This window comes from Falco punctatus, assembly GCF_963210335.1.
Source record: "Falco punctatus genome assembly, chromosome: 9".
NCBI lineage: Eukaryota > Metazoa > Chordata > Aves > Falconiformes > Falconidae > Falco > Falco punctatus.
In genome coordinates this window covers 44636561-44659484 of record NC_137589.1, presented here as the reverse complement: position 1 = coordinate 44659484, position 22924 = coordinate 44636561, and the positions used below count along the sequence as shown (strand labels likewise).

The following is a 22924-nucleotide window of genomic DNA, read 5'->3' as shown; positions in this document are numbered from 1 at the left end:
TGTCTGCGGCGCTCGGCTCCCGCCAGCTGAGCGGTGGGAGGATCAGCGGCAGCTCCGCACGGCGGGGAGCCTACCCGCACGGCGAGGCCGAGCAAGCAGCTGTGCTTAATAAACCCTTTTTTCCTAATGTTCTGAGGCGGGGCCTGACCCGCTCGCGGTGGGTGCTGCAGGCAGCGCCCACCGGCCCTTCTCCCTGAGATCCAGCCGATGGGGCTGTCCCCGGAGGCCCTGAGGGGACAGACCCGCTGGGGCTGAGCTGAGGCTGGCATGAGGGGCTGGGCCTGGCAGCTGGTGCTGTCCCAGCTGCGCGATGGTGAGGGCTAGCAGGCACCTGCTCCACCTTGCCCACCAGCCCCTGGCAAGGGGCTTCGGTGCATTTTCTACAGCAGAGGCCCCGTATTGCCACAGCTCTAAGCCAGTCCTACACCCTCAGCATGGGCTGCAGTGGCAGTGCATGGTCCAGTGCTTGGGGTTGGTCCCTTCAAGTTATGTATGGTTGAGCTGGAAACACGGAAGCTCTCTGAGCAGGAACATCCTTATTGAGCTCCAGGGCCCCACCAGAGCAGTGTGTGCTTTTTTGGTTACAGCAGGACTCAAGTTCCTTGCTCCCTCCTGCCTCAGGTCAGGGGGTTTCAGTCCCAAGTTCCTTGCTCCCTCCTGCCTCAGGTCAGGGGAGTTCAGTCCCCACTCGGAGTGCCAGCACAGGGGAGTGCATCACCTTAGCACTTAGCCCTGCAGGGACAAGGACACGCTGAGAAAGGCTGTTTCCAACTCTAGCAGGTTGTGATTCTCTTTTTTTCCAGGACCAGAAGGACAATGATTTCCACCAAGACAAAAGCAGCGATGGCTTTGGGCAGTGCTCTGAACTGTGGCAAACCACATCCAAATTTCCCTTGTGTAATATGCTCCCTTTATTTTCTAACTGAACAGCCTAAATACATGTAGCCCAGAAAAGCAGGTGCATTCCCAGAGGCTAACAGGCAGCAGCAAGCAGACATAGGGCTGTGATCTAAGGGCAATTCTGTCCTTTTGAGGAATACACAGGAAAAAGCATACCCAGTCATTCCCCCAGGAAGCCTGGTCTCTATTTTGATAACTCACATCAGACAAGAACCTCAGGCAATTGCTTCAAGAGCAGAGGATGGAAAAAAATATACTCTTTTGAAAGAAACATTACAAGTGTGTGCTCTTGATAAAGAAGTTATTCCTTAAAACAAGCACTGCCACCTGCTTGCTTTAAGCAAGTCAAAAAGAAAAAGAAAACAAGGTTTCAGGAGGTGGCCTCTCATTTGCATTTTATAACACCAACTCCATGGCACTCAGCCAGTTATTACAGATAAAGATCAGATCAAGACAGTCCAAACTTATATCTAGGATCTAGTTAAGGGTTTATATTAACAGACTTTGAAACCGGCTCACTTTATCTGCAACCAATCATATGGACCAAGCTTTAGGGGAGCTAAACTAAATACACTGACACACAGTGTAGCTTCAAAAGATTTATTTTCAGTCCTTAAAGTAGACTGGTGCTGCTTTTGCTCATAATTTTTCTCTCCATTACAGTTTTGGTTTTCATGCAAACAGTAGTGAGATTTTCTTTTTTTATTTAAAAATGCAGCCTTTGGCAGGAATAATCAGCCTAGTAGAGTTAATCATCTGTATTTCTTTTAAAAATGTATTTATTAAACCATGATTTAAAAAAGTTAAAAGCTGCCAAGAACATTTAAGAAAAGAGTACAGAAAGGTCAGAGAGCAACATCTGGATTCCAGAAATTGTATATGGAGCAAGAATCACCACAGTAACCAGAACGTGGACAGCAGAGTCCCAGCTGCGTCTGGATCCCAGCTCATACTCCACACTTACAGCCATTCTTATTTTGCAGACTTGAGGGCCTGTCCATGAGGAAAGCGTGCCTGACAGTCCCCAGGGACCAAGCTGAAACACACACGGAGGTCTGCAAAAATCAGAGGGACAAAGCAGCCACATGAGGACAGATCCTTGTCTGCAACTGGTCTGGCAGGGCTCACTGTTTAGTCACCCAGCTTCTTTCACCTGAAGGTTTCATTTCTCCTAGGCCTTCCTGAGGGGCTGCAAAGGCATAACAGCAGGCTTGTTCCTGCACTCGATGGGCACAACTGAGCCACCCATTCAGAGGTGATGCTCCTGATCAGATCCAAGTAGACGCTTATCAAGAAGGGGGCCTCTAAGATAGCTTTAACCATTCTCGCTCACAGTGGCTGGTGTTGGACCCACTGAGACCTGACTGCAGGATGAGCCCATGGAGTGGGCAGCAGCTGTCCCTGCAGGCAGCCAAGCCCACCTCCAAGCTAAAGACCCTGCAAAGCAGACCTCTGCAACTTCCCACATTCACCCAGCACACACCTAGGCCACAGAGGTGGGAACCTGACTTGTTTTGGTGAGGTCAGGAAGGGAAGAACTAGTCCAAAGTCAGGAAGCGTAGGATGGAGCAGAGAAGGCACTTATTTCTTTGCACCCAAAGCTGCTGCCAGGGGCTTTGCCAGATAAATGCTCAATGTCTGGCGGCAAGGCCCTTTAGGAACCTGTCACGACAAGCACAGCTCTGAATCCATACACTGGGAGGAAAGTAGCTCCTTGTCTGAGAAATGCAGAAAAATCAGAGGAAAGAGTAAGATCACAGGATTTTTTTTTGGTTTTGGTCTCACATTACACTTGGTGCTACAGCTTCTGTCTAACAAATCAAGTTGGCTAAGTTGCTAATCAAGTTGCATCCGCAGCAGTAAGACATGAGCTGGAGGTCTCCAGCTTCCCTTGCTGTTCCTCTAAGGCAGGTTAGTTGAAAACTAGGACTGTCCACAATGAAGAGTAACAAAGCACAGGTAACCTCTGTTACAGACCAGCAAAGCAAACAGTGCGAATTTTTCAGCCCATCCTCTTCAAGGGAGGCTGGCTATGTCTCTCTCTGGAGGCGGCCCAGAAGGTTTTGGGTTGCTTTCATTGGCTTTTCCTTCAAACATCATGACCCTGCAAAACACAACAGATAATACCAATGAAAAAAGGAGGTGCATCTTTACCCATCATTGAGGGTGGGATTATCTGCTGAAAACCAGCATCTGCCTCCTATGCAAAGGGCATCTGATAATTAATAGAGGAGGGAAAGCCAGAGGGCAGTGCTGCCAGCCTGGCAGGCAGCTCTGCTTTTCCAGCAGCTTCCAGGATTGGGTTCCCAAAGCCTCTACTGGCTTTTCTCAGACCCCAGAGGATTAGCATGTTTTATTTAGACAGCCAGTTCCAAAATCCCCTGGGAACACTGCATGCCAAGGGCTCCTGATGCATAAAAGCAAATACCATCCCTGGCCCACCTTGTACATAACCACACAGCAGAACATTCAAAAGTCAACACCAAGCAAGCAACAGCAATTATAGCCAGGGAAGAGGGCAGAGGCAAGGAGCAAGGCACTGGCTAGAAGAATCCCAAGCATTTTGCAACCACTAGCACTGTCTTCCTCCCTGAGGACTGCAGCTACGCTGGGAATGCCAGCTGCCACGCTGGATCAAAGGACTGCACTGCTCTTGGGACAAGTTTTACATTTCTGCTCCTGCTTTAAAGAGTCCAACAGACAATAGGGCATCTGTTAGCAAGAGAAGGGACCCATCTGTGAAAGCTACTGCAGTTGGGAGGAAGGATGGAAGATATGGGACAGGCTGCAGGCTCAGCCTGCTTCTAGGGAGAAAGAAAGGAGGAACAGGGATGCACGTACTGACTTAGAGGGACCATGTGAGAGGCAGGCACAAGATTCTTCCTCCCAACCTGCCCTGAAAGTTGGCTGTGTTTCTAAAGCTGCCTTCCAAAAAAAAAAAAAAAAAAAAAAAAAAGAGGTAAGGAGGATGGAGAGGAGCAGCTTCTATTCACGGTGGTTAGACACAAAAGCAGAGCCAGCCTCTGTGGCTATGAAAGAAAAAACCAAGCTTCAATGGGGCGGAGATGGAGCCAAGCAAGTGTTTGGAAGCCATTTGTTACAGCAGGACTTTCAGAGCCCTGTCAAGAGGGCAGAGAGGGCCGTGGGAGGCTAGTGCTGGCAGCTAGTACCACTCCCAGCACAAGCCAGCTGTTTCAAGCATGTGTCCTGTCTCCACCTACTGCCAGTCTCTCCAAAAAATCAGGCAGGGAGGGAGCATCCTGTGGGAAATCAGAGCCAGCACTGCTGGTGTTGGCAGGACCATCATTCACCACTCAAGTCCTGCCACCATTCACAAGGCAAGCCTGTGTCCCCAAAGCCAGCAGGAGCCACAGGAAAGGGAGGGGAAGAAGTCCTGCGGTGCTGAGTGCCTGCACACCCTTGGGAAAGGAGAATTGCTCCACATGGAGCACAGAGGAGGAAGCCGGTGCTATTGCACAGCATGCAGCTCTGCTGTGAGCGTTCACCGCTGCATAGCCTAGACATGGGCATATACACCCCTCCACGTCTCTCTGTAAACTACCCCTTCACAAGTGTTTGTCTCCACTCCACAAACACCAATCATGCACAGCTCCATCTCTACCGGGCAGAACAGCTCCTGCTTCTCAGCTCCCCCAACACACCAGCTCGGGACCCATGCCTCCCCCACTCCCTCCCAGGGACACTCACAGTTTAAGCACAGCAGAGCGTTTCCCAAGCATCACATTGACAAAATCCTGGTATGAGATGGTCTCGCTAACTCCTCCAGTCACCTCAGAGATCATCTTCTTCAGTTCTAGGTGGGTCTTTGGAGCTCCCATCTTCTCCATCATCCTTTTGACAGACATCAAATCTGCAAGAGCAAGGCAGTCGGTGCTGTTGAGAGGTGACCACACTGAGCACAGACCAACCCCAGGAACACCAGCATGAGTTCCCACCTCACCTGCAGACCCCGGGGCTGACGGCATTAAACTGTTGCTGAAAGCCCAGAGAAGCCTTCCTGTACAGCTTGCTGCTGTACCGCCTGGTACGGAGCCTCACTTCCCATTTGTGCAGCTCAAGATAAAAGCACCACACACCCAGAACACAGGACAACTCTCCAAGTGCTCCAGAGAACACGTGGGGACACAGCTCTCTAGCTCAGAGCGTGGTGCCAAGAATCACAAGGTTGGGGGAAGAGGGAAATAACACCAGGGTTAAAGCAGAGACAAACAGGCGGTGGGGAGCAGGCTCCCCTGCCATCAACACAGGCCATTTCCTTCCATTTCCAGCTGAGACCTGCGGCCCCTTCCCTGCCCTCTGGAAGGGAAGCAGAGCAGCCCCGAGGCAGGCCTCCTCCGGCTGGAGGACTAGTGGAGGAGGGGAATGAGGCACAGGCTCCTGGAAGGGCACAACATGCGAATGATTACACTTCAGCAGCAGCTCCAAGCCTGTAGAAGGCTGGGTCTTTATGTAACTGGTGTTTTCTGGGCCCAAACCAGGGCTGCTCAGCTGAGCCAGACTCACACCCAAGTCCCCGATTCCCCCACTCCCCTCCCAGCAAAGCAAACTCCTTCTCTGCACAAGAAGTGCTCATGGTTTTATACAGCTTCTGCCTCAAGCCAGGCAAAACCCACGATTGTCCAAGCCCTGCAGCTTCCCAGCATTCCCAGATGCTGAGGATTGAGAAGAAAACCTCAGTGGACAAAAGGGAGAAGAAAAAAACCCAAAGAAGTATTTAGAGCAGAAAGAAGTGGAGGAGCTAAGCAGAAACTTAGAAGGGGAAGAGGACTGAGAAGAGCTTAGATCTTGAAGCAGGTGAGGGGAGACTGAGGAAGCCAAGAGGCAGGGGCTGGAGAGCCAAGGAAGCCCCTGGCTGGCAATCAAGGTCTGGGCAAGGCTGGACACAGGAAAAGCCTGCAGGTTTTCCTCCTCAGCAACACAAGTGCAGAGGGAAGCAGCAGATACAGCAGCAGACACAGCAGCAGACACCACCTCAGCAGGTGCTCTTCCAGCCCAGCATCCCTCAGAGTCACTCACCAATCTCGCCTTGGTTGTTCAGGTCAAACTCCATGTACTTCTCTGGAAGAGACACAGAAGCAAGTTAGCAGGATGCTAGAGCAGGGGGTATGCAGGGCTTTGGAGCACTGTCTGCTGAGAACAATGAAACAAAAGGTTTGGGGAAAAGATTAATATACTGCTGAACACAAACAGTTCAGAGAGGGAAACCATCTCAAGATCTGGTTTTAGCACCCTCTTCTCAATTCCAGGGCCCTAAAGTTAAGTGCTCTTTAATTGTAGCTGCTTTTCATTTAAGCTGAAGAAAAACATTGGCATGAGAACAAGGTATCAGCTAGCCATGAATAACATTAAAAGGTTTCCAGCCAGAAAAACAAAGCTCTGGAACAGCATCCCAGAAGGAGTAGCAAGGAAAACAAAACCCTGAGCGCTCCCAAGATGAAGCTTGATCGGATTGGGAGGGGGATTAAATGACGTCATTGCCTGCAATAGCAAGGGACAGACTCTACAGTCCTCCCAACACTCACTGAACTACCCGAGCAGCACCTGCCAGGAGAGATGCTCAAGGACCACATCAAGAGGGTGAAGCCAAGGACATGCCTAGGGAACAGTTATGCTAGAGCAGGTTGCGTGTCCTTCCAGCTTGCTGTCAAACATTGCTGAATAGGGCAACTCCAGCATCTACAGAGAAAGGCAGAGCCTGCTCAAGAAGGTCTGATTATCTTTGCAGGAAAAAACCCTCACATGCTGTGACAGACAGAGCACCGATTTGAGTTAGAAAAATCAGGATTTCAGTCCTCTGCTGCCTGTGACCTCTGGAGTGGCACACCTGTGCTTCCTACCCCCCCTCTCCCCCACCAGCTGTTCCCCATTTAGCCTTTAAGCTCTTCAGGCAAGGATTTGTCTGTCTTACAGACCACATAGCTCCTAGCACCACAGGGTGCTCTCCCCCCCTCCACCCCCCAATCACCTCGGTTCTGCTAAATGAAAAAAGCAAGGTGCCTGCTGCCACCATCCATCTGCGCAGAACTGGAGAAATCTCCGCTTGCCCTGCAGTTAGCACTCACTCCCCTGAACCGCCTCCGAGGACTCAAATTAAGTGAGATCTCCCAGGCTGCTCCTTTCCCCGCCAAGGGAAAAGACCTTTTGCTTCTGCTCCAGGACACCAGTAAGCAGGTGAGCATGAAGTGGCACACTAATTTAAGTAGCCAAAGGGAAAAGTGGCTATTTCACACATTGGAGCCTTCCCAGGACCTGTCCTTCTGAAGCAAAGTGATGGGCAGGTAGGGGCAAGGAGGCAGAGGAATGGCCTGGCACGCCTTCACCTGGGTCTCAGCTGGTGGATTACCGCTCTTGTGAGCTGACCTGGACTGACCTACAGGACAAACCAAAGCTGTTCATGCTTCAGGCAGGAATAAACATCTCCCTTCAAGCATTAAGCAACCCATCCTAGATGCAACTGGGGCTGTCACACACGTGCTTAGGGGGCCAAAGCACTGCTTGATGTGGAACTGGCTCTCCCCGTGCTCTGCCCCACCACAACCACCTTGTGCAAATGAACTGCTGCCTCCCTGGGCAGGGGTCAGCACCGCAGCATGTGCTCAGGGACACAAACTCCCCTGCTCTGCCATGTCTGTGCCCAGCATGTTTTCTTTTCTTCTCAGCTGACACTTAGCCAAAAGCACAGAGAACAGAGGCAGCTTTACATCATCATGCTCTAAGCCTCGGCTCAAGCGTTCGTCTTTCCCTCCCATCCCAGCTGCAGGGATCTGTCGGGGCAAAGCCACGCGTGGTCCCTCCCCTCACAAATGCATTTACACAAACACTGGACAGGGGCTCCCCGGGCCCGGCTGGGGAGGCCAGCGGGAAGGATGGCAGAAAAGAAACACTCCCCCCATCATCACACAATGAGCCGATTGTTGGGGGAGCCAGAAGAGGCGTTGGAGAGCGGGACAGGCCACGGAGGCAAACTCACGAGGCAGTGGGAAGAGATGCCAAAGGCTCTCGTTACAGGGAATTCTGCGCCTGTGACCTACAGTTGCAATGTTTGAAGAGCCCCGATTGTGATGGGAAAAATAATGCGGGGCTGCAGCCAAAAGCCAAAGCCGCACAAAAGGAAACAGAAAAAGAACCAAGAGCACAGGAGGATCCTCTGTGCCCAGCAGGGTAAGGGATCACAAAACCCCAGCCAGCTTCTTCCATGCTGGATTGCAAAGCCAAAATCCAACGGGAAATAGCGGACAATGCCTGAAATGGAAGCAAGGTCAGGTGTTATTTGGTTAGAGCCAGGCTGAGGACAAACCCTGAGGGTGGTGTGACGCAGAAGGCATGTTTGCTCAACTGCCTTCAGCCACTGCTTGGCGAGGAAGTGGATGCACCCAGAACAGCCCTGCCAAATCTTGTCCTGTAACCACTTTGGGGACAAGCTCCAGAGGACGCCAGGTTTTTCAGCTGTTCTCTATGCCCTGATCCCAGCAAACGGCCCAAACCTAAGCCCATATCTGCTGACCCAGTGGAGTTAGGCTTTGGCCAGGACTAGAGACTAGACCAGAAGCTGCTGTTGCTTCTGGTACAAAGGGGCTCAGGAAGGACCAGAACAGACTGAAGAAGCTTTTGGGGAAAGTCCCCAACTCCTTCAGGAAGCAGCTGAGACCTCTGCTCCGTGGGAAGAGGTTCTCCTACTCACTGAAAAAAAAAAAAAAGTCCAACTACTACATCGTCCATTATGCCAGCTAGCTTGCCTAGGTAACCGCACAGAAACCATCCTCCTTTGCTGCTCCCCAGCATTTTGCCCACGCAGCAGGTTTTGCAGTAACAGCAGCCGCCAGGCAGGATATCTGCAGAGTGACACGTCCCTGCCCTGCAAGTGGGCGAAGTGCAAAAGCTAATGTGGGAAAACCATCTCTCCAGGGAGTTTCAGCGAGTCCCACAAGCAAGGGGGAGGCACCCATCCCAGCTCAGTCACCTGTATTTGGTTGACAGTCTCAGGCTGGTAAGATCCAAGTGCTGAGGAGAATAATCTGTCCAGAGCAAATAGGCAGAAAGAACAGGGAAACCCTCCAGTTCTCACCTTTGAACACTGCCAGCTTCTCCTCCAGATCTTCTTCATCACTGAACTTTGGGTCACAGAGAAATTCCTAAAACAGAAAAAAATATCCCCAAGGTTAAAGATACAAGGGCAAACACCCTAGAGGGCACTTACGAATGCAGCATTACCCAGAAGACCTACGCAGCTCCCAGAGTGCCACATCTGAGCAACAGCGTGAGGAGGCTTGAAAATGGGCTGAATCCCTCCACACCTTGTCATTAACATTCCAGTGCACTAGGAATGCCTGTGGAGTCTCAGGTTTCCCACCAACAGCTTGAGGGAGGACTGGAACCCATGTTATTCCAAAGGTACAGCATGAAACCCCCTCTTCTTGCTCACCCAAGGTTTCAGCTCCTCACATCTCTGCTTTAGCAAGCACAGCACATGGACTGGGCACCTATTCCCAGCAAGGGCTCCTAGTACTTGCAAAAAGCATTCCAATTCAGATTTCAAACTCCTGGATAGCCTCTGAGGGCTAGCAAATAGAACCAGGGAAGTTCACAGACCATCATGCACCCAAGAGAGGACAGGTATTTTGGGGTAAGAAACAGGCTCTCGCTCTCTCAGACTGTCTCTCCATTTTTCCCCCTACCCTGCTCAGGCTGGAGAGGAAATTCTGGGTCACTTCTGGTCACTTGTCCCTAGCCCCACCTCAAAAACCTTCACGTACCCAAAAGAACAGACCACAACTTGCACAGCCAGCTCTACTGCTATGCCTTGCCAGCAACACCCCCCCACAGCTGCGAGCAGCAGGGTCTTGCTCCTGTCTCTACCCTCCCACACCGCCTAGCTCCAGCAAGCCCAGCACAGCTTAATGACCGATGTGTGTTCAGCAACAACACCACATTCTTCAGTGTAGAAATCATTAACATCTGCACAGCTTACGCATGGCCTGTCCAGGATAAAACCCCTCCCAGGGTTAGAGTGGATAGAGGGCTGAGGCTGTTCCCTACTCTGGGCACGTGTTCCTCACCACTATCCCCCATGCTCATGAGGAAGGCAGGAGTGGGTCGCCAAAAGACTCGGACCTCTGGCACTGGTAGTACTAGGGCAGCATCACTTCTGATGAATGAAACCACCCATGTCAAAGAAGCCCCAACTGCAGACACTAGGTCATCAGAACTGCAGGAGGTCCCCGCAGCCATCAGTAACCCAAATGTCCTCCAGCTTCCAGAGCATTCTCACTTCTTCCAGAAGGAAGACTGAAACCAGCTATCCCCAGGAGTGATGAGCCGTGCCAGCCTGGCTGCTGTGCCAGCTCCAGAAGCACTCCAGCCCCAAACCAATGCCTGGTTCCTGCTGCCACAGCCAGCCCCAGGCCTTGGCCGCTGCCTGCCACCCTAACCCTGCAGCATGTGCTCCAGACCCCTCCAGCCCACACATCTGGAGTTACTCCCTCCCTTCCTTGCTGGGACAGGGGAAGGAGTCCAAATGCTTCAGACCTTCACTGCCAGTTAACCACTGCTTTGGCAGGTCTTTTATCTACAGCTGAACTAAGTTTTTTTTAAGAAGTTCACTAGGACAGAAGTGACTGCCATCCCCTCCTCCCACTTCACAAACTCCAGACGGGACACCAGAGACCATTCCCACTAAACCAGCGTGACACAGACTTCCCTTATCACCATGGTCACCAACTCAAATTGAGAACTGTGGTGAAAAGCAATGTTCCCAGTTCCTTCTTTAGCTCTCCTTCGCCAACTCAATTTATCTCAGTAATTTCTACCCAGGGGTATCATTTGCCTGCCCGGCACAAAGGGCCCAATTCAGCTTTGAGACCTGGGCTCAGGCAGCAGCAGAAATCACCAGAGAGGAGTAGTGTTACCTACTGCCATTGCCACTGAATAGCCTGTGTAGAAGAAACTCGCCAAACACCACCGAGAACCAGAACAGGGCCAGAGCATCGCCCAGGTCACGGCTTCATTCCTGCTCTGCAGGAGCAGCAGACAGCTTCCACCCACCAGCAGGACAGGGGATGCGAGAGCAGAGCTTGGTCCCAGAGCAATACAGTGAAACAGCACGGAAATGGTGAAGGCCAAAGGGAACGCTCCATCCGTACACGATGGCTGAGGGACAGGTGCCCAGGATTCCAACAGCCCCTGGCAGCACGGCACGAGAGCAGGATGGGTGACACTGTGCCCACACCTAGGACCCAGTCCACTTGCATTGCAGCTGGAGGGGAACTGGACAGCACAACAGAATCACAGCTCTGCTCCAGACCAAAGGAAGCAACAAGAGAGCGTATTTCAAAGGCATTCCGCCCTCCACATTGTAAGTGAGCCGGGCTGTGACTGCGATAAGGCAAACACTCACAATAGCACACAGGAATTCAGTCCCCAGGGCCAGTGACTCAGGCTCAGCCCAAGTGGCTGAAGTTCCTCCTAGAGCCTTTTGCTAAAGCTCCCATTTTAAGGGGCATGTTCTAATAATAAGAACTGCTTAATAAGCATCAGCCTCTCCCCAGCTCCTGCCCTAAACAGCCTTTCTCGGGCAGAGAGACTTTTCTAAGCCAATAAATACAGCCACACAAGTCCCAGCTACCTGCAAGACAATCTGAACAAAGCCAGATCCTTCCTCGCTCCCCAGAAAGGTAGCTCCAACTGGCAGCTGCTGAAGTGGTCCATGCCAGCCACCCTGCCTGCTGGGGCTGGGAAGCAGCTGAGGGATGCTTCCTCGGCAGCCAAATTCCTTCCCCACAGCCCCTCGCATTAGAGGGTAAAACTAGGTTGAAATTAATCTGTGTGGGATTAGACTTGCCACCTTGATGCACGAGGCTGAACAATGTGATTGCCATTCCCCAGGAAGAGGGGAATGGCCAAGAGGGGATCCCAGAGGAGCATTTCAGGCTGGAAGAGAGAATTCAATACTAGGACTCAGCTGTCCTTCAGCAGCACATGTGCACTCAGGACGCTGCCTGCCAAAGACCCTTATCCCAGCAAGAGCTCTGGGGTAGAAAACCAGCCAGGAAAACAGGGTGGGAGGGAGCTAAGTGTTAGGATGAGACAATGAGATTAGGCCCGATAGGAATTTGGACTGATAGGTTTTATTAGGAGCCCTTTACTGGTTTGCAGCCCTGAGGCTCAGGAAACCCCCTCCTTGGCTCCAGCCACAGTTATCAGCCCAGGTTTACCTATCAGTTTGTGTCACAAGGAGACCTGAGCTGCTTGCTGCACACCCGCTCACAGCAAATTTCCTCCCCCCCCCCCCCCCCCCCCCCCCCCACTGCCGCACAGAGCTGGCAAAGCCCAGCAGCAGGGGGTTTGCTGCCCAGAGCCGCTACAGCGCAATGGCTTCTCAGGATCCGTGGGCAGCTGCTACCTGTGCTATCTGCAGCTTGATTTCTAGCTGCTCAAATCCCTTCTCCTAGCACTGAGCCAACAGCAAGGACACAAACAAGCAGCTCCCACCTCCATCAGTGGGAAGTTATGTAGCTTGTTTCATTTTTGTCATCCAAACCTCACCCAGAGAAAAAGCCTGCCAGAACTGATGGCTGCTTAGGGGAGATAGGAGCCTGTCCCCTGTGTGGGAGGACAAGCCCCCAGCCCTGGGGCACAGCAGTGTCCCATCAGCAGTGTCCCGGGAAGCACGGCTTTCCAGACTCAGTCCTATGGCTCCTACCAGCTGAAGGATCACATATCCATCCTGCTGGAGTGATGCTGGAGGACAGCTCTGGAGCAGCAGAAACTGCAGCGATAGGTACAATACATTCCCTTCTTCCCCAGCCCAAGGGGCAACATCACCTTAGCTATGGGGGATGTGTTAGACCCACGGGCGCGCCTCTTCGGCGCAGGGTGCCTCATGCCTGCCTTCAAACAGCAGGCTTCAAAGGCACTTTTCAGCCAAGCGCTCTTATCCTACACCTTATGCCGCAGCACCTCTTTTTCCACTCTTATTCCACAGCACCTTCTGGTTTCTAATGATGCAATACCCTCTCCAGTGACCTACATAAACTTCACCTCCGCTGTCTCAGCCCTGCCTGGGGGGATGTATTGGCACTTTTCACAGCCCAGTTAACATGAGGGCAAGGCAAGCCCACCGGCTCTTCCAGGCTTTCATCTTGTGCAGCAACTCCATTTCACCACCTGTAACACTAAGATGCCACTGGCTACACCAGCAACCGACTACCAAAACCACCTAGAAACGACTCTAGAAATCCCACCGTTGATTGTTTCAAGGTTAAAATCTTCTTTTCACCCTCAGAACAGCTCTTGGCCGGGAGGGACGCCAACGGAGCTGCCCCACAGACCCTGCCAAGCAAGGGACGGGGCAAGCCCAAAGCTCCGGGGAAAGGACCTTGCCTGACCCTGGCATGAAGGGCACGCAGCCCAGCGTACTTTGCACTAATCCACGAGCTGCTATTCCCCCTGCCCAAGGCTTGTGGGACATCCAACCATCCTGGGTTCCCCACGCACCCAGCGCAATTAAGAAACTAGAAAGGCTTGAGTCAGCTCTTCCGAGCAGCAGCAACTTCTCGCTCCTGGCAGGGGAAAGGGAAGCGCTCAAGACGGCAGAGGGGAGGCTGAAGCCCCCCGGGAGAACAATAGCTCCCATTCTGGCAGGGGCACGTTCCCAAAGGGACTTCCATGGCAGCGGGACACGGAGCATCCCCCAGCACAGCCGCCCGCCGGGCTGCGGAGGGGGACGACCCCCTGCAAGAGCGACACAGGGGCAGAGGGGCTGGAGAGCAAACCCCCGCCGAGCCCCCGAGCCGGGCTTCGCTCCGAGGGGGGCACCGGCAAAGGCGGGGGGGTGAGGGGGGGCTCCACCTGCCCAGCCGGCTCCCGCCTCCCCCCCGCCGCATCCCCCCGCCCTGCCGGGCAACCGGCTGAGCCGCCCCCCGCCCCACCCCGCCCCTCAGAGCCCTCCGAGCCACCCCCGGGGGCTGCCCCCGCAAGGGTCGGGTCGGGCCGACCCCAGCCCCACCTTGTTGATCTCCTCCAGCCGCCCGTCCTGCGGAGCCCGCCGCAGCCCCCCACCGCTCGGCCGGCGCGGAGCCGCCATCTCCCGGAGCCGCCCCGCGCCCGCCGCCGCCTTAAGTAGGGGCGGGCAGGGCCGGGCCGGGCCGAGCCGGGCCAGCCCGGGCCCTCCGCCCCCACCGTTAACCCCTTCCCCGCCCCGCTGGCCGGGAATGCCCGCCCCGCTGCGGGCCGCTCCTCCGCGGGGGGGGGGGGGGGGGGGGGGGGGGAGGTGCAGGCGGCCGGGCGGGCTCTCCCTGGGGAACTGCAGGGTCCGGAGCAAGGTGGGGAAGCAGCGGAGCGGCACCCTCGACGGCCGAGCCGGGCCGGACCGGTCTCCCTCTAGTGCGCACCGCTCGCCGTGCACAGCGGCTGCGGCTCCGGGGCACGCTCGGGCCCCGCTCCACTGCCACCCCGGGGCGGGTGCGCCCTCGGGATCCCCTGCGCTGCCCCCCGGGCACTGCCGTGGGGAGTGATGAAGCACAAGTGCTTGCCAGTCGGTGTCGGCTGAGCACGAACCGCCGGCAAAAGGGACAAGCGCGACCGGTGCTTGTCCTGGCCAGGATCTTGTGTGGGCGGTTGCACTCAGCTCCCTCCAACCCCCTTGCAAGCTCAGCTAGACACCTTTTTTTAAAAAGCCTGAACTAAAGCGGGTTTTAGCAGAATTGTCAGGCGGTTTCCCCACGCCACCCCAGAGCCAGCTGCCCTTAACCGCGGGTGCAGCTGCCCCTGATCTTTGAGAAAGCAGCAAGCGCAGCCACAGCGGGTGCCCCTCCTGCTGCCGCACACTCGGGCGGATGGGCAGCTAGGTATTATATTAAGAATTTTTAATGGATACAGCTCTAGGCAGGTGTCACCAGCTAAAAAAACACAGAGCTCCAGGGAGAGCAGGGAGGAGGATGAACCACATCTTCAGCAGCAAGCACAGGGCAGAGGCTTGACATTTCTGGAACAACAGCAAATTCGTGTGTTGATTGGAGGCATGTAATTGTCTTCCCAGGGAGACGTTAAGTGGCTGTGGCTCCCTGTCTCTTGGCCCAGCCAAATCACTCTGTGCTTTCACTGCTACATGGTTTTGCTTTTGAAGTGTCCTCGGGCAGTGAGAGGGGAGCCCCTGCCATTACCCTCCTGCAGCACGGCAGCTCTGGAACCCCACTCCTTCGGCAGCTTTTGTGCAGAATTAGGAGGGAGATGGGTTTGTTCACAGTAGGAAAATCCTGTGTCCCTTCCAGACCCCTGGACCCACCAGAGGCAACGTTGGGGGGATCCGATGTCTATGGCAGGAGTTTTACATACAGCATTACAAAAGACTTCGGCAAACCTGACTTCCAGCACTGTGAGCAGAACACCACAGATAAAACAGGTTAAAAAGTGAAGTGGGCACCAGTCTGGGGACTTGTTCCTGGTCTTCTGGGAATGACTTCAACTGCTACCTGGCATCACGTACAGCCAGTACAGGGTGGCCTGAGCAAGGATGTGGCTCAGCTGCCTGCATGGCCCCACGGAGCAGGAGCAGCCTAGCCGTATGGGAGCGCGGGTTGAATGCACATGCCTTTCCTTTAAAGGCGATACAGCCGCTGACCTCTGCCACCCACTGGGAGTGACACTGGCAGGAGCTGGCCCTGTCCAGCTGCTCCCTGTCCAGCCCTGGTGCCACCAGCCAGCTCCTCTCCAGTGGGGAGGGTGTGTGGGTGCTGATGCGAGGCTGTGGGTGATGCAGCTGCAAGTGTCAGCTCTCCCACCTCCCTGCCCGCTGCAGTGCTATGCCACCCAGCCCCTAGGTCTGCTGGCAATTGGGCTGGTTTATAGCCAGACCTGGTGACATCCAGCGAGCCAAGCAGAGCTGGGACAGGACACAAAGGCCAGAGCTGTGGGCAGGAGCAACCTTGTGCTACCCTGGAGCAGGCTCTTACCCTGCAGCAGGCAGAGGGTGCCCCCACCTGCCTGCCAGCAGCTGGTTAAAGGTACAGCTTTGCTCTTGCTTGGCCCCAAATTTAGCCCTCCCTGCTGCAAACTCCCTTCCCCTGGGAAGCAGGCAAGCTCCATGCCCTCCAGTGAGCAGCTCTGTGCCTGGCTTCACCAGGATTCATCTCCGCACCTCTGTAACCACAGCACGTGAGCATCGCACTGCAGGGCACTGTGCAGCAGGACCACCTTCCAGCATGTGTGCAACAACCCCTCTCATCTCCTGGGGCAGGAGGGACTGCTGGGTGTCACAGCTTTGGTACGCTACATGATAAGCTGTCCCTCCCCGGCGCGCTGTGCTGTGGTGGGGAAGGAGGGATGGAGGGATGTGTCTAGCATGGAGGAAATCTGTGATGGTTCTTCATTCACTCCACGGTGAGAGACCAACCCTGTGACGGCTCCATATCCTGCACAGAAACATCGGTGGCCCCTTGTAGCTGGTTGTCCCATCACCATGAGGACAGAGCTGGTGGCTGAAGTCATGCCGCAGAGTGCTCAGGACACTGAGCCTGAATCGGTGCAGATGCAGACCTGGGGTGTGATACTGTGTGGAACGCAGCGTGAAGAGCAATGAGGGGGATTGATGCTGGTGAATGCAGGGTGTCCTTCGCTCTGCTGTCCCATGTGCAGGGGGGCACAGAGGTGATGGAGCAGTGGCCAGGGACTTATCACTGCCACTTTGAGCAGCCCTCAGGGAGGCTCCGCAAAATGTCCTCCAGGTTCTGCTTGTCGGCCCGGATCTCAGCCAAGTCACTCTCAAACGCCTGGATCTTCTCCTGCTGCTGCGCTGCTGCCTGCTGCAGCAGGCTGAGCTGGCTGCCCAAGGCACCTGGCGTGGCCAGGCGCGACCACAGCCGCTCCAGCTGCAGCTGCCCGGCGCTCAGCACCGCTTCCACCTGCATGGCCTGCTCCAGGTTGCCTGGGCAAGGGGAGAGAACATGGATGAGAGGCTGAAAGCCAGGCAGGAGGGGTTCTGGACATGCTCCAGGGGCTCAGACCTTCAGTGCCAGGCAAAGTACAGGGAGTGGGTGCAGCGGGGCATGGAGGCATTGCAGCTTCCTAGTGATCACAGATAAGAGAATAGGACAGTGGCTCCAGGCAGGGACTGGGCACATCTCTCTCTTACAGATGGGTAATGATTTCCACCCCTTTGCAAAATTTCTCAGATACAAGAGTCCTGGAGCACTCAGAGATGTACCCAGATGATCAAAGCAGAGGAGCTGGAGCAAAACCAATCATCAACAAGGAACGAACCCAGCCCAGAACACCCCTCAGCTCCAAAGCAACTGAACCCCTGGCCCAGCCCTGCTCCTCCTGGAGATGCCAAGGGAGATCAGTGTCCTCACACCGGGCATGAACACATGCATTCAGCAAGCCCCAGTTCATTCTGTACAAGAGCTTTCCTCTAGACGTGAGCCCTCAAGAAGCTTTGCTAAGACCCTGAGCAGTCTCAGCCGAAGGGCACCCAGCTAAGCCTAGATGGCCAGCAAGCAGGAGACCCAGCACCAGTGAGCAGAAGAGCCCTGGGTCCCGACATCCTGGTCCTTCCCCAAGAGCCTGCACCCAACTCCCACTCAGGTCTCACCTAGGCTGCTCAACAGGTTGTTCAGGGTCTCGATGTCCGAGATGAGTGAGCCCCGGGCTTCCTGGAGACTTTTTGCCATCTCACTCACTTCTGTTTGAACCTTCCAACACAAACAGGCACCCAGATCAGGGACACTGTTGACCCTCGGCTGAATGGGAGAGGGGAGGGGATCCCAGGAACATCCCCAAGGCATTCCCTATATGGTGGAGCCCAAAAGTCAGGTTCTTTTCTATGCTTTGGGCTATGAGCAAAGCCCCTTCCAGGCTCTAAAGGAGACCCAACACACCTGATGTGCTTCCTCCAGGTCCCCCCTGAGCTTCTCAGCCATATGCTTCTGCCGGGAGAGCTCCTGCCGGGTCTCATTGGCACGTGTGGCGAGCTGGCTGGCATGCTTGCGGGCCTGCTTGCTCTCCTGCAGCATAGCCTGCGCCCTCTGCAAAGGGACAGAGATGGGGACAGTCACCCAGGGACATGCAGAGGCACTGTGACTGGCTCCTAGTTGGATGCATCCCCCTGGCCTGCAAGCAGACAAGGCTGTGCTGTGCTGGATGGGCAGCAGAAGCTGTTTTTGGGAGCTCTGCAGCCCTGCGTGCAACAGGCTGGGCTCTGCCTGTGATGGCTGCAAGCCTGGCTGTGCCCTGCAGCCTGGTGCAAGCTCCCTGCACCCCACAGCCCTCTCCTCAGACCTTGGTGCTCTCCCCAGAGACTTGCTCAGCCTCCCCAGCTGTCCTCTGGGCTGTGGTAGAGATGGACAAGGAGTTTCTCAGTGTCTTCTCTGCCTGTTGAATCTTCCTCTGGGCCTCCATCATTGCCCTGTTGCGCACAAGTGCCATCCTCCTGCTCAGGGCAGCCTGGCCCTTCCGATGCCCAAGCACCTTCTTCATGCCTGTGGGGACACCCCAGCCATCACCGAACTGTCCCTTTCTTCCCTTGGCACCCAGAGCCAGCGTGGTGAGAGCCAAGCTGTGGCTGGAGATGCTCAGGCTGGTGCCTTTTACCTTCCAAGCTGGCCAGGAGGGACTTCGCATCAGAGAACACAGCTTTTCCATGTGAGACAGCCGAGGTGGCCATGCTGTGGGCAGAACCAGCCCGGTGCCGCAGCTGGGGAGAGGAGAGGAAGAGTGAGGCTGGGGAGGGAGTGAAGAGCTGCACCCAGCTGAGAAATGTGGGTCCCAGCTCGCTCCTGCTTGGCAGGCAAGCTCCTTGGGAGATCCAGGAGATCTGGAAACCCATGTGGAGATGCCTTCCAAAATATCCACTCCCAACCTCCTGGATGCAGGCACGGTCCCTCCGGTCAGTGGAGCAGCAGGGATGGGCCTCACCTACCCTCCCTGTGCCCCGGGTAGGAGGCAGGAAAGGGATGCAGTTGGCATGCCCACAGCTCCAGCTGGAACAGTGTGTCCCCATCACTTACTTTGCAGGGACACCTGGTGCAAGTGAGCTGCAATTACCTGCTCAAAGCCATGGGTCTTTTGCAGCTCCCGGCGCAATCTGGCTGCCAGGGCACGGGATGCTTCAATGGCCTGCTGAGCTGATGGCTCCTGTGCCTCCACTGCCTGCTCCAGCGCTGCCAGGTCCTGTGCCAGGGCTCCAGCCTGCACCGGCAGTGCCTGTTGTGGGGTCAGGGATGGCAAAGGCTCCAAGAGAGCATCTCCCAGCCCGGGAGGTGCTGCTGCCTAACGGGTGAAGCAGGGGGTAGGGATGCAAGCAGGAGCCTTAGCTTGGGCACTGCTCACCTGCCTCAGTGCAGCCACCTGCGGAAGTTTTTTGGCCATGTCTGCATTTGCCTGCTGCACAGCTGCAAAAGCTCTCCTGGCCTCCACTGCCACCTCTGCCACGCCAGCACCCAGCTCCTCCCGCACCCTCTGGATTTCCTCGTACCTATGTGGACAGGACTCTGCTGTCACCCGGGGTCCTCCGGCCCCTTGAAGGGTGTAGGTGACAGTATGAGTCCTGGCTCCAGACATGGATGTAGGGGGAAATACTGGGGGCTTTCCCTGAAACACCCCCAGCATGGAGCACCCTGGCTCTCCGCTTTGCAACACTGTGGTGTAATGAGTTTGACAGGACTCAGCACATTCTTGTTGGGCAGGTGACAAATCACCGTGATAGAGTCCTGTAACAGGGACCTGGCCAGAGGCAAGGGGCTGTGGTGCCCTGCCAGCCCCTCCTTGCTGCCAGCCCCTCACCCGGCCTCCAGCTCACGCTGCACATCTGGCATCGCGTTCCCCTCCAGCAGGCTCTGCAGGAGCTTGGAGCTGGCGTTGGAGGCACGTAGTGCTCTCCTGACCACCGCCTCCACCTGTGCCACGGTGTCCTCATGGCTGCAGGGACAAAAGCACCCAGAGAGATGATATTAGGATTGGTCTCGGGAATGGAGCTGCCATCCCGCACCCCCAGCTGGGCAGGCAGCCTCCTCTGCCCGTGCATGCCGGGATCAGACTTGCAGGTGTACCTCTTGGCCAGCGCCCGCACCTTCAGTGCCCAGTGGCTCCAGTTTGTGGGCTGCTGAGGGATTTCCTGGGGAATCTCCTTGAAATGCAAACAGCAGCAGTGAGACCCTGGTGGGGAGCAGGACCCCCGGACTCCACCAGCCAAGCACAAACAAGAACCCCCCAAAGGGCAGGAGGAGGTTTGCAAACAAGGGAAATAGCTCCTCTTGACTCAGCTGCAAGGTGGGCTATACCCACATGGATCCCAGGCTTCCCCACTCACCCAGTGTGCGTCACATCACACCCCGCCACTCCTGCACATCCCATTGCTCCCCAGGATAGCCACCAGCCCCCCCAGGAGCCCGGGGCCGATGGGAGCCCGCACCATGGCAGCCAGGGTGTCCACAGTGTGTAGCATCTCCCGCTGCGCTGACTGCAGCACGTCCCCAATCTCTGACAGCAGGATGCAGGTCTTGGGGGGTCCATGGCCGGAGCAGCCAGTGGTGCGGCTGGCATTGCTGAGACGGCCCCGTGCAGTGCCCAGTGTCCCTGCCAGCTGCCCCATCTGCACCAAGAGGGTGGCCCAGGCACCTGCGGGCAGCACAAGCAGCTGCTTGTTGCTCACAGCAGTGCTCGGGGCTCCCCAGTTGCCTATGGGGCTGCCCCATGCCTGAGACCCTCCCCTCCACCTGCTGATGAAAGGGGAAGACAGTCCCTCCTGGGTGCTCAGGAGGGACCCAGGGACGCAGCACCCAAAGGGCACCCCATGTGCCAATGTTCAGCCCCTGGTAATGCCCATCACCGGCTGCTCCAAACCCTCATGGGTGCAAGCATCCCTGCAGTGCTCTGTCCCACACAAAAAGGCATGGCCCCCCCGGCTGCCCTCCCATCTCAGTCACCCCATCACCCATCCTGAGCCCAGTGCTGACCTGGGACCTCCTTGCACCCACCAGCATGTCACAGCACCCTATGGGAGCAGAGAGCTCACAGAGGGGGGCTCCCTCTATGGTGAAGGGGTGTCCCTGGTACCTTGCAGGAGGTGACGGCTGGGCAGCCCATCTCCACGGGGCGCATCTCTCAGCATGGGGGACTGGCCCAGGCGGATGTCGCAGCCTGGTTTTTGCAGCCATTCTTCCATCTCCTGCAGCCTGGCCTTCAGCCGGTCAGCCTGCGGGCAAGACGTGGGAGGACATGGCGGGACAGTGAGGCAGGGCGGGGGCTGGGGTGCTGCACCTCCCTTGACAGGGCATGGGCAGTACCTCGTCCTTCACCAGCCCGTAGCAGGCAGGACACTGCTGGCAGCGGGAGCTCGGCGGGTCAGGGAAGAAGTTGGCCTGGCACCGGTCACACTTGTAGCCCACGAAGCCGGGGTGGCAGAGGCAGGTGCTGTTCTCATGGCACTGCGGGGTGATGGAGCCCAGTGGCGAGCAGTTGCAGGCTGCAACGGCAGCAGAAAGGCATCATGTCGTGACTGCCCACCCGAGTTTAGGGACAAAGGCGTAGTCCCTGTCCCCATTACCTCGGCAGCCCCTGGCAGAGAAGCCAAAGAAACCGTGGTGGCATCGGTCGCATTGCTTCCCCGTGACACCCGGCTGGCAGGTGCACTGCCCCGTCAGCGTGTGGCACCCGCTGTCCCGTGACCCCATCGGGTGGCACTGGCAGCTGGCACCAAGAGGCAGAGGGTGATGAGTGAGCAACGGGTGCGAAGAGCAGCGACCAGAGCTGGGGACACAGAGCCACTGCTGTCCCTTTGCAGCCCCACACGTGCCCCACATACCTCTTACACCCCACAGCAGGCTGTAGGCCATAGTAGCCGGGCTGGCAGAGCCCACAGGCTCTGCCTGTCACGTGAGGGAGGCAGTGGCACTGGCCTGTGCTGGGATCGCAGCCCTCCAGCCCTAGGGCTGAGCCGTCAGGGTGGCAATCACAAGCTATGGGAGACAAAACACTGTTTACATGCCAGCATGGGGCTGGCGGATGGGACTGCAGGAATGAGGCACCAGGGCTGCTCTCCCCACAGCGTGTAGACCCACGTCCTCCCCATCAAACAGGGCTCCAGGAGGCTGAGCCCCTGCAGACCGGAGTATCTCCAGGCAAGGACAGCAGTGGAGGAAGGGGGCAAAGGACATTCCTGAGCATTTAGGGCCAGCCCAAACCATCCATCAGCCCCTAAACCTTCTGGGCATCCTCCTTCCACCCTCTGCCTCCACTGCTGGGAGAATTTTGGCTGCAGTGGGGCCCCTGGGGCCATACGTACGTGCGCACTTCCCGGCAGGGTCGGGGGCCAGTGCATCTCCATAGAAGCCCAGCAGACACCTCTCGCAGTGGTCACCGGTTGTGTTGTACAGGCAGCGCAGGCACCGGCCAGATACGGGGTCACAGTTCCCCACAGCATTGGGATCCACGTTCCCATGACACTGGCAGGGGACACAGGGATGCACGGGGCCCCTCTGCCCTAGGGGGTCCCCAAAAAACCCGTCGTCGCAGAGCTCACAGCGTTTTCCTGGGGAAAAAAAGGTGGGGAGGGTCCAAGAACGCCAGTGCTGCCGGTGGCCCCCTTGCCCACACCAGCCCCCAGCCTCACCTCTCTGCCCCGGGGGGCAGTGGGTGCAGACCACCTCCCCGCTGCTGGGCACCTTGCTGCAGGGCGAGTGACCGGGGCAGGGGCATGGCTTGCAGTCATCAAAACGCCCCATGAAAGGGTTGCCATAAAAGCCAGGGCTGCAGCGCTCACAGGAGGGACCTTCTGTATTGTGCAAACACCGGCAATGCCCTGCAAGGAGGAAAATAGAGCTGAGGGTCTGCAAAAAGCCAGCCCCAAATCACAGTGGGGACAGCGGGAGGGGTGGAGAGCCCAGCGCCGAGTGTGGCACGCCACCAGTGCTGAGAGGGTTGCACAGCTCCAGCCAAGTGATCACACCGGGATTGCATGCCCCCAACAAGGACTTGGAAGATTTTCCCTCCCTGCCCCATCATTTCTCCAGGG

At 56.2% G+C, this 22924-nt stretch overlaps 2 protein-coding genes and 1 long non-coding RNA gene across 5 annotated transcripts in view; 1 reads left to right on the top strand and 2 right to left on the bottom strand.

The window, feature by feature from the left end:
- The first annotated feature begins 51 nt into the window (after positions 1–51).
- LOC308069914 lies at positions 52–2867 on the top strand. The gene is made up of 2 exons (XR_013930556.1): positions 52–621; positions 667–2867. It is a non-coding gene; the product is annotated as an uncharacterized lncRNA (long non-coding RNA).
- Positions 1489–14080, bottom strand: AIF1L (allograft inflammatory factor 1 like). 2 transcript variants are annotated; one of them, XM_080403063.1, is made up of 6 exons: positions 13925–14080; positions 8987–9053; positions 5938–5979; positions 4609–4771; positions 2878–3004; positions 1489–1955 (listed from the first exon to the last, which is right to left on the bottom strand). In XM_080403063.1, exons 1-5 carry the CDS (start codon positions 14000–14002, stop codon positions 2917–2919), a joined length of 438 nt encoding a protein of 145 aa, XP_080259189.1. In that variant the 5' UTR covers positions 14003–14080; the 3' UTR covers positions 1489–1955; positions 2878–2916. The 2 variants fall into 2 exon arrangements, with proteins under 2 accessions (XP_080259189.1, XP_080259188.1); XM_080403062.1 differs by having other exon boundaries at positions 1489–3004.
- A 148-nt stretch (positions 14081–14228) lies between these two features.
- LAMC3 (laminin subunit gamma 3) overlaps positions 14229–22924 on the bottom strand; it is a 30653-nt gene continuing 21957 nt past the window's right edge. The window contains exons 13-28 of one of the 2 annotated variants that reach the window (XM_080402952.1): positions 22523–22711; positions 22196–22441; positions 21716–21869; positions 21458–21600; positions 21198–21376; positions 20968–21106; positions 20324–20529; positions 19962–20038; positions 19696–19830; positions 19243–19387; positions 18958–19116; positions 18505–18607; positions 18193–18392; positions 17793–17939; positions 17507–17606; positions 14229–16840 (exon numbers count right to left, since the gene is read on the bottom strand). In XM_080402952.1, the coding sequence (XP_080259078.1) occupies positions 16590–16840; positions 17507–17606; positions 17793–17939; positions 18193–18392; positions 18505–18607; positions 18958–19116; positions 19243–19387; positions 19696–19830; positions 19962–20038; positions 20324–20529; positions 20968–21106; positions 21198–21376; positions 21458–21600; positions 21716–21869; positions 22196–22441; positions 22523–22711 (2573 nt within the window). In that variant the 3' untranslated portion in view covers positions 14229–16589. Of the gene's footprint in view, positions 16841–17506; positions 17607–17792; positions 17940–18192; positions 18393–18504; positions 18608–18957; positions 19117–19242; positions 19388–19695; positions 19831–19961; positions 20039–20323; positions 20530–20967; positions 21107–21197; positions 21377–21457; positions 21601–21715; positions 21870–22195; positions 22712–22924 lie in introns of both variants that reach the window. The other variant, XM_080402951.1, reaches the window with a different exon arrangement.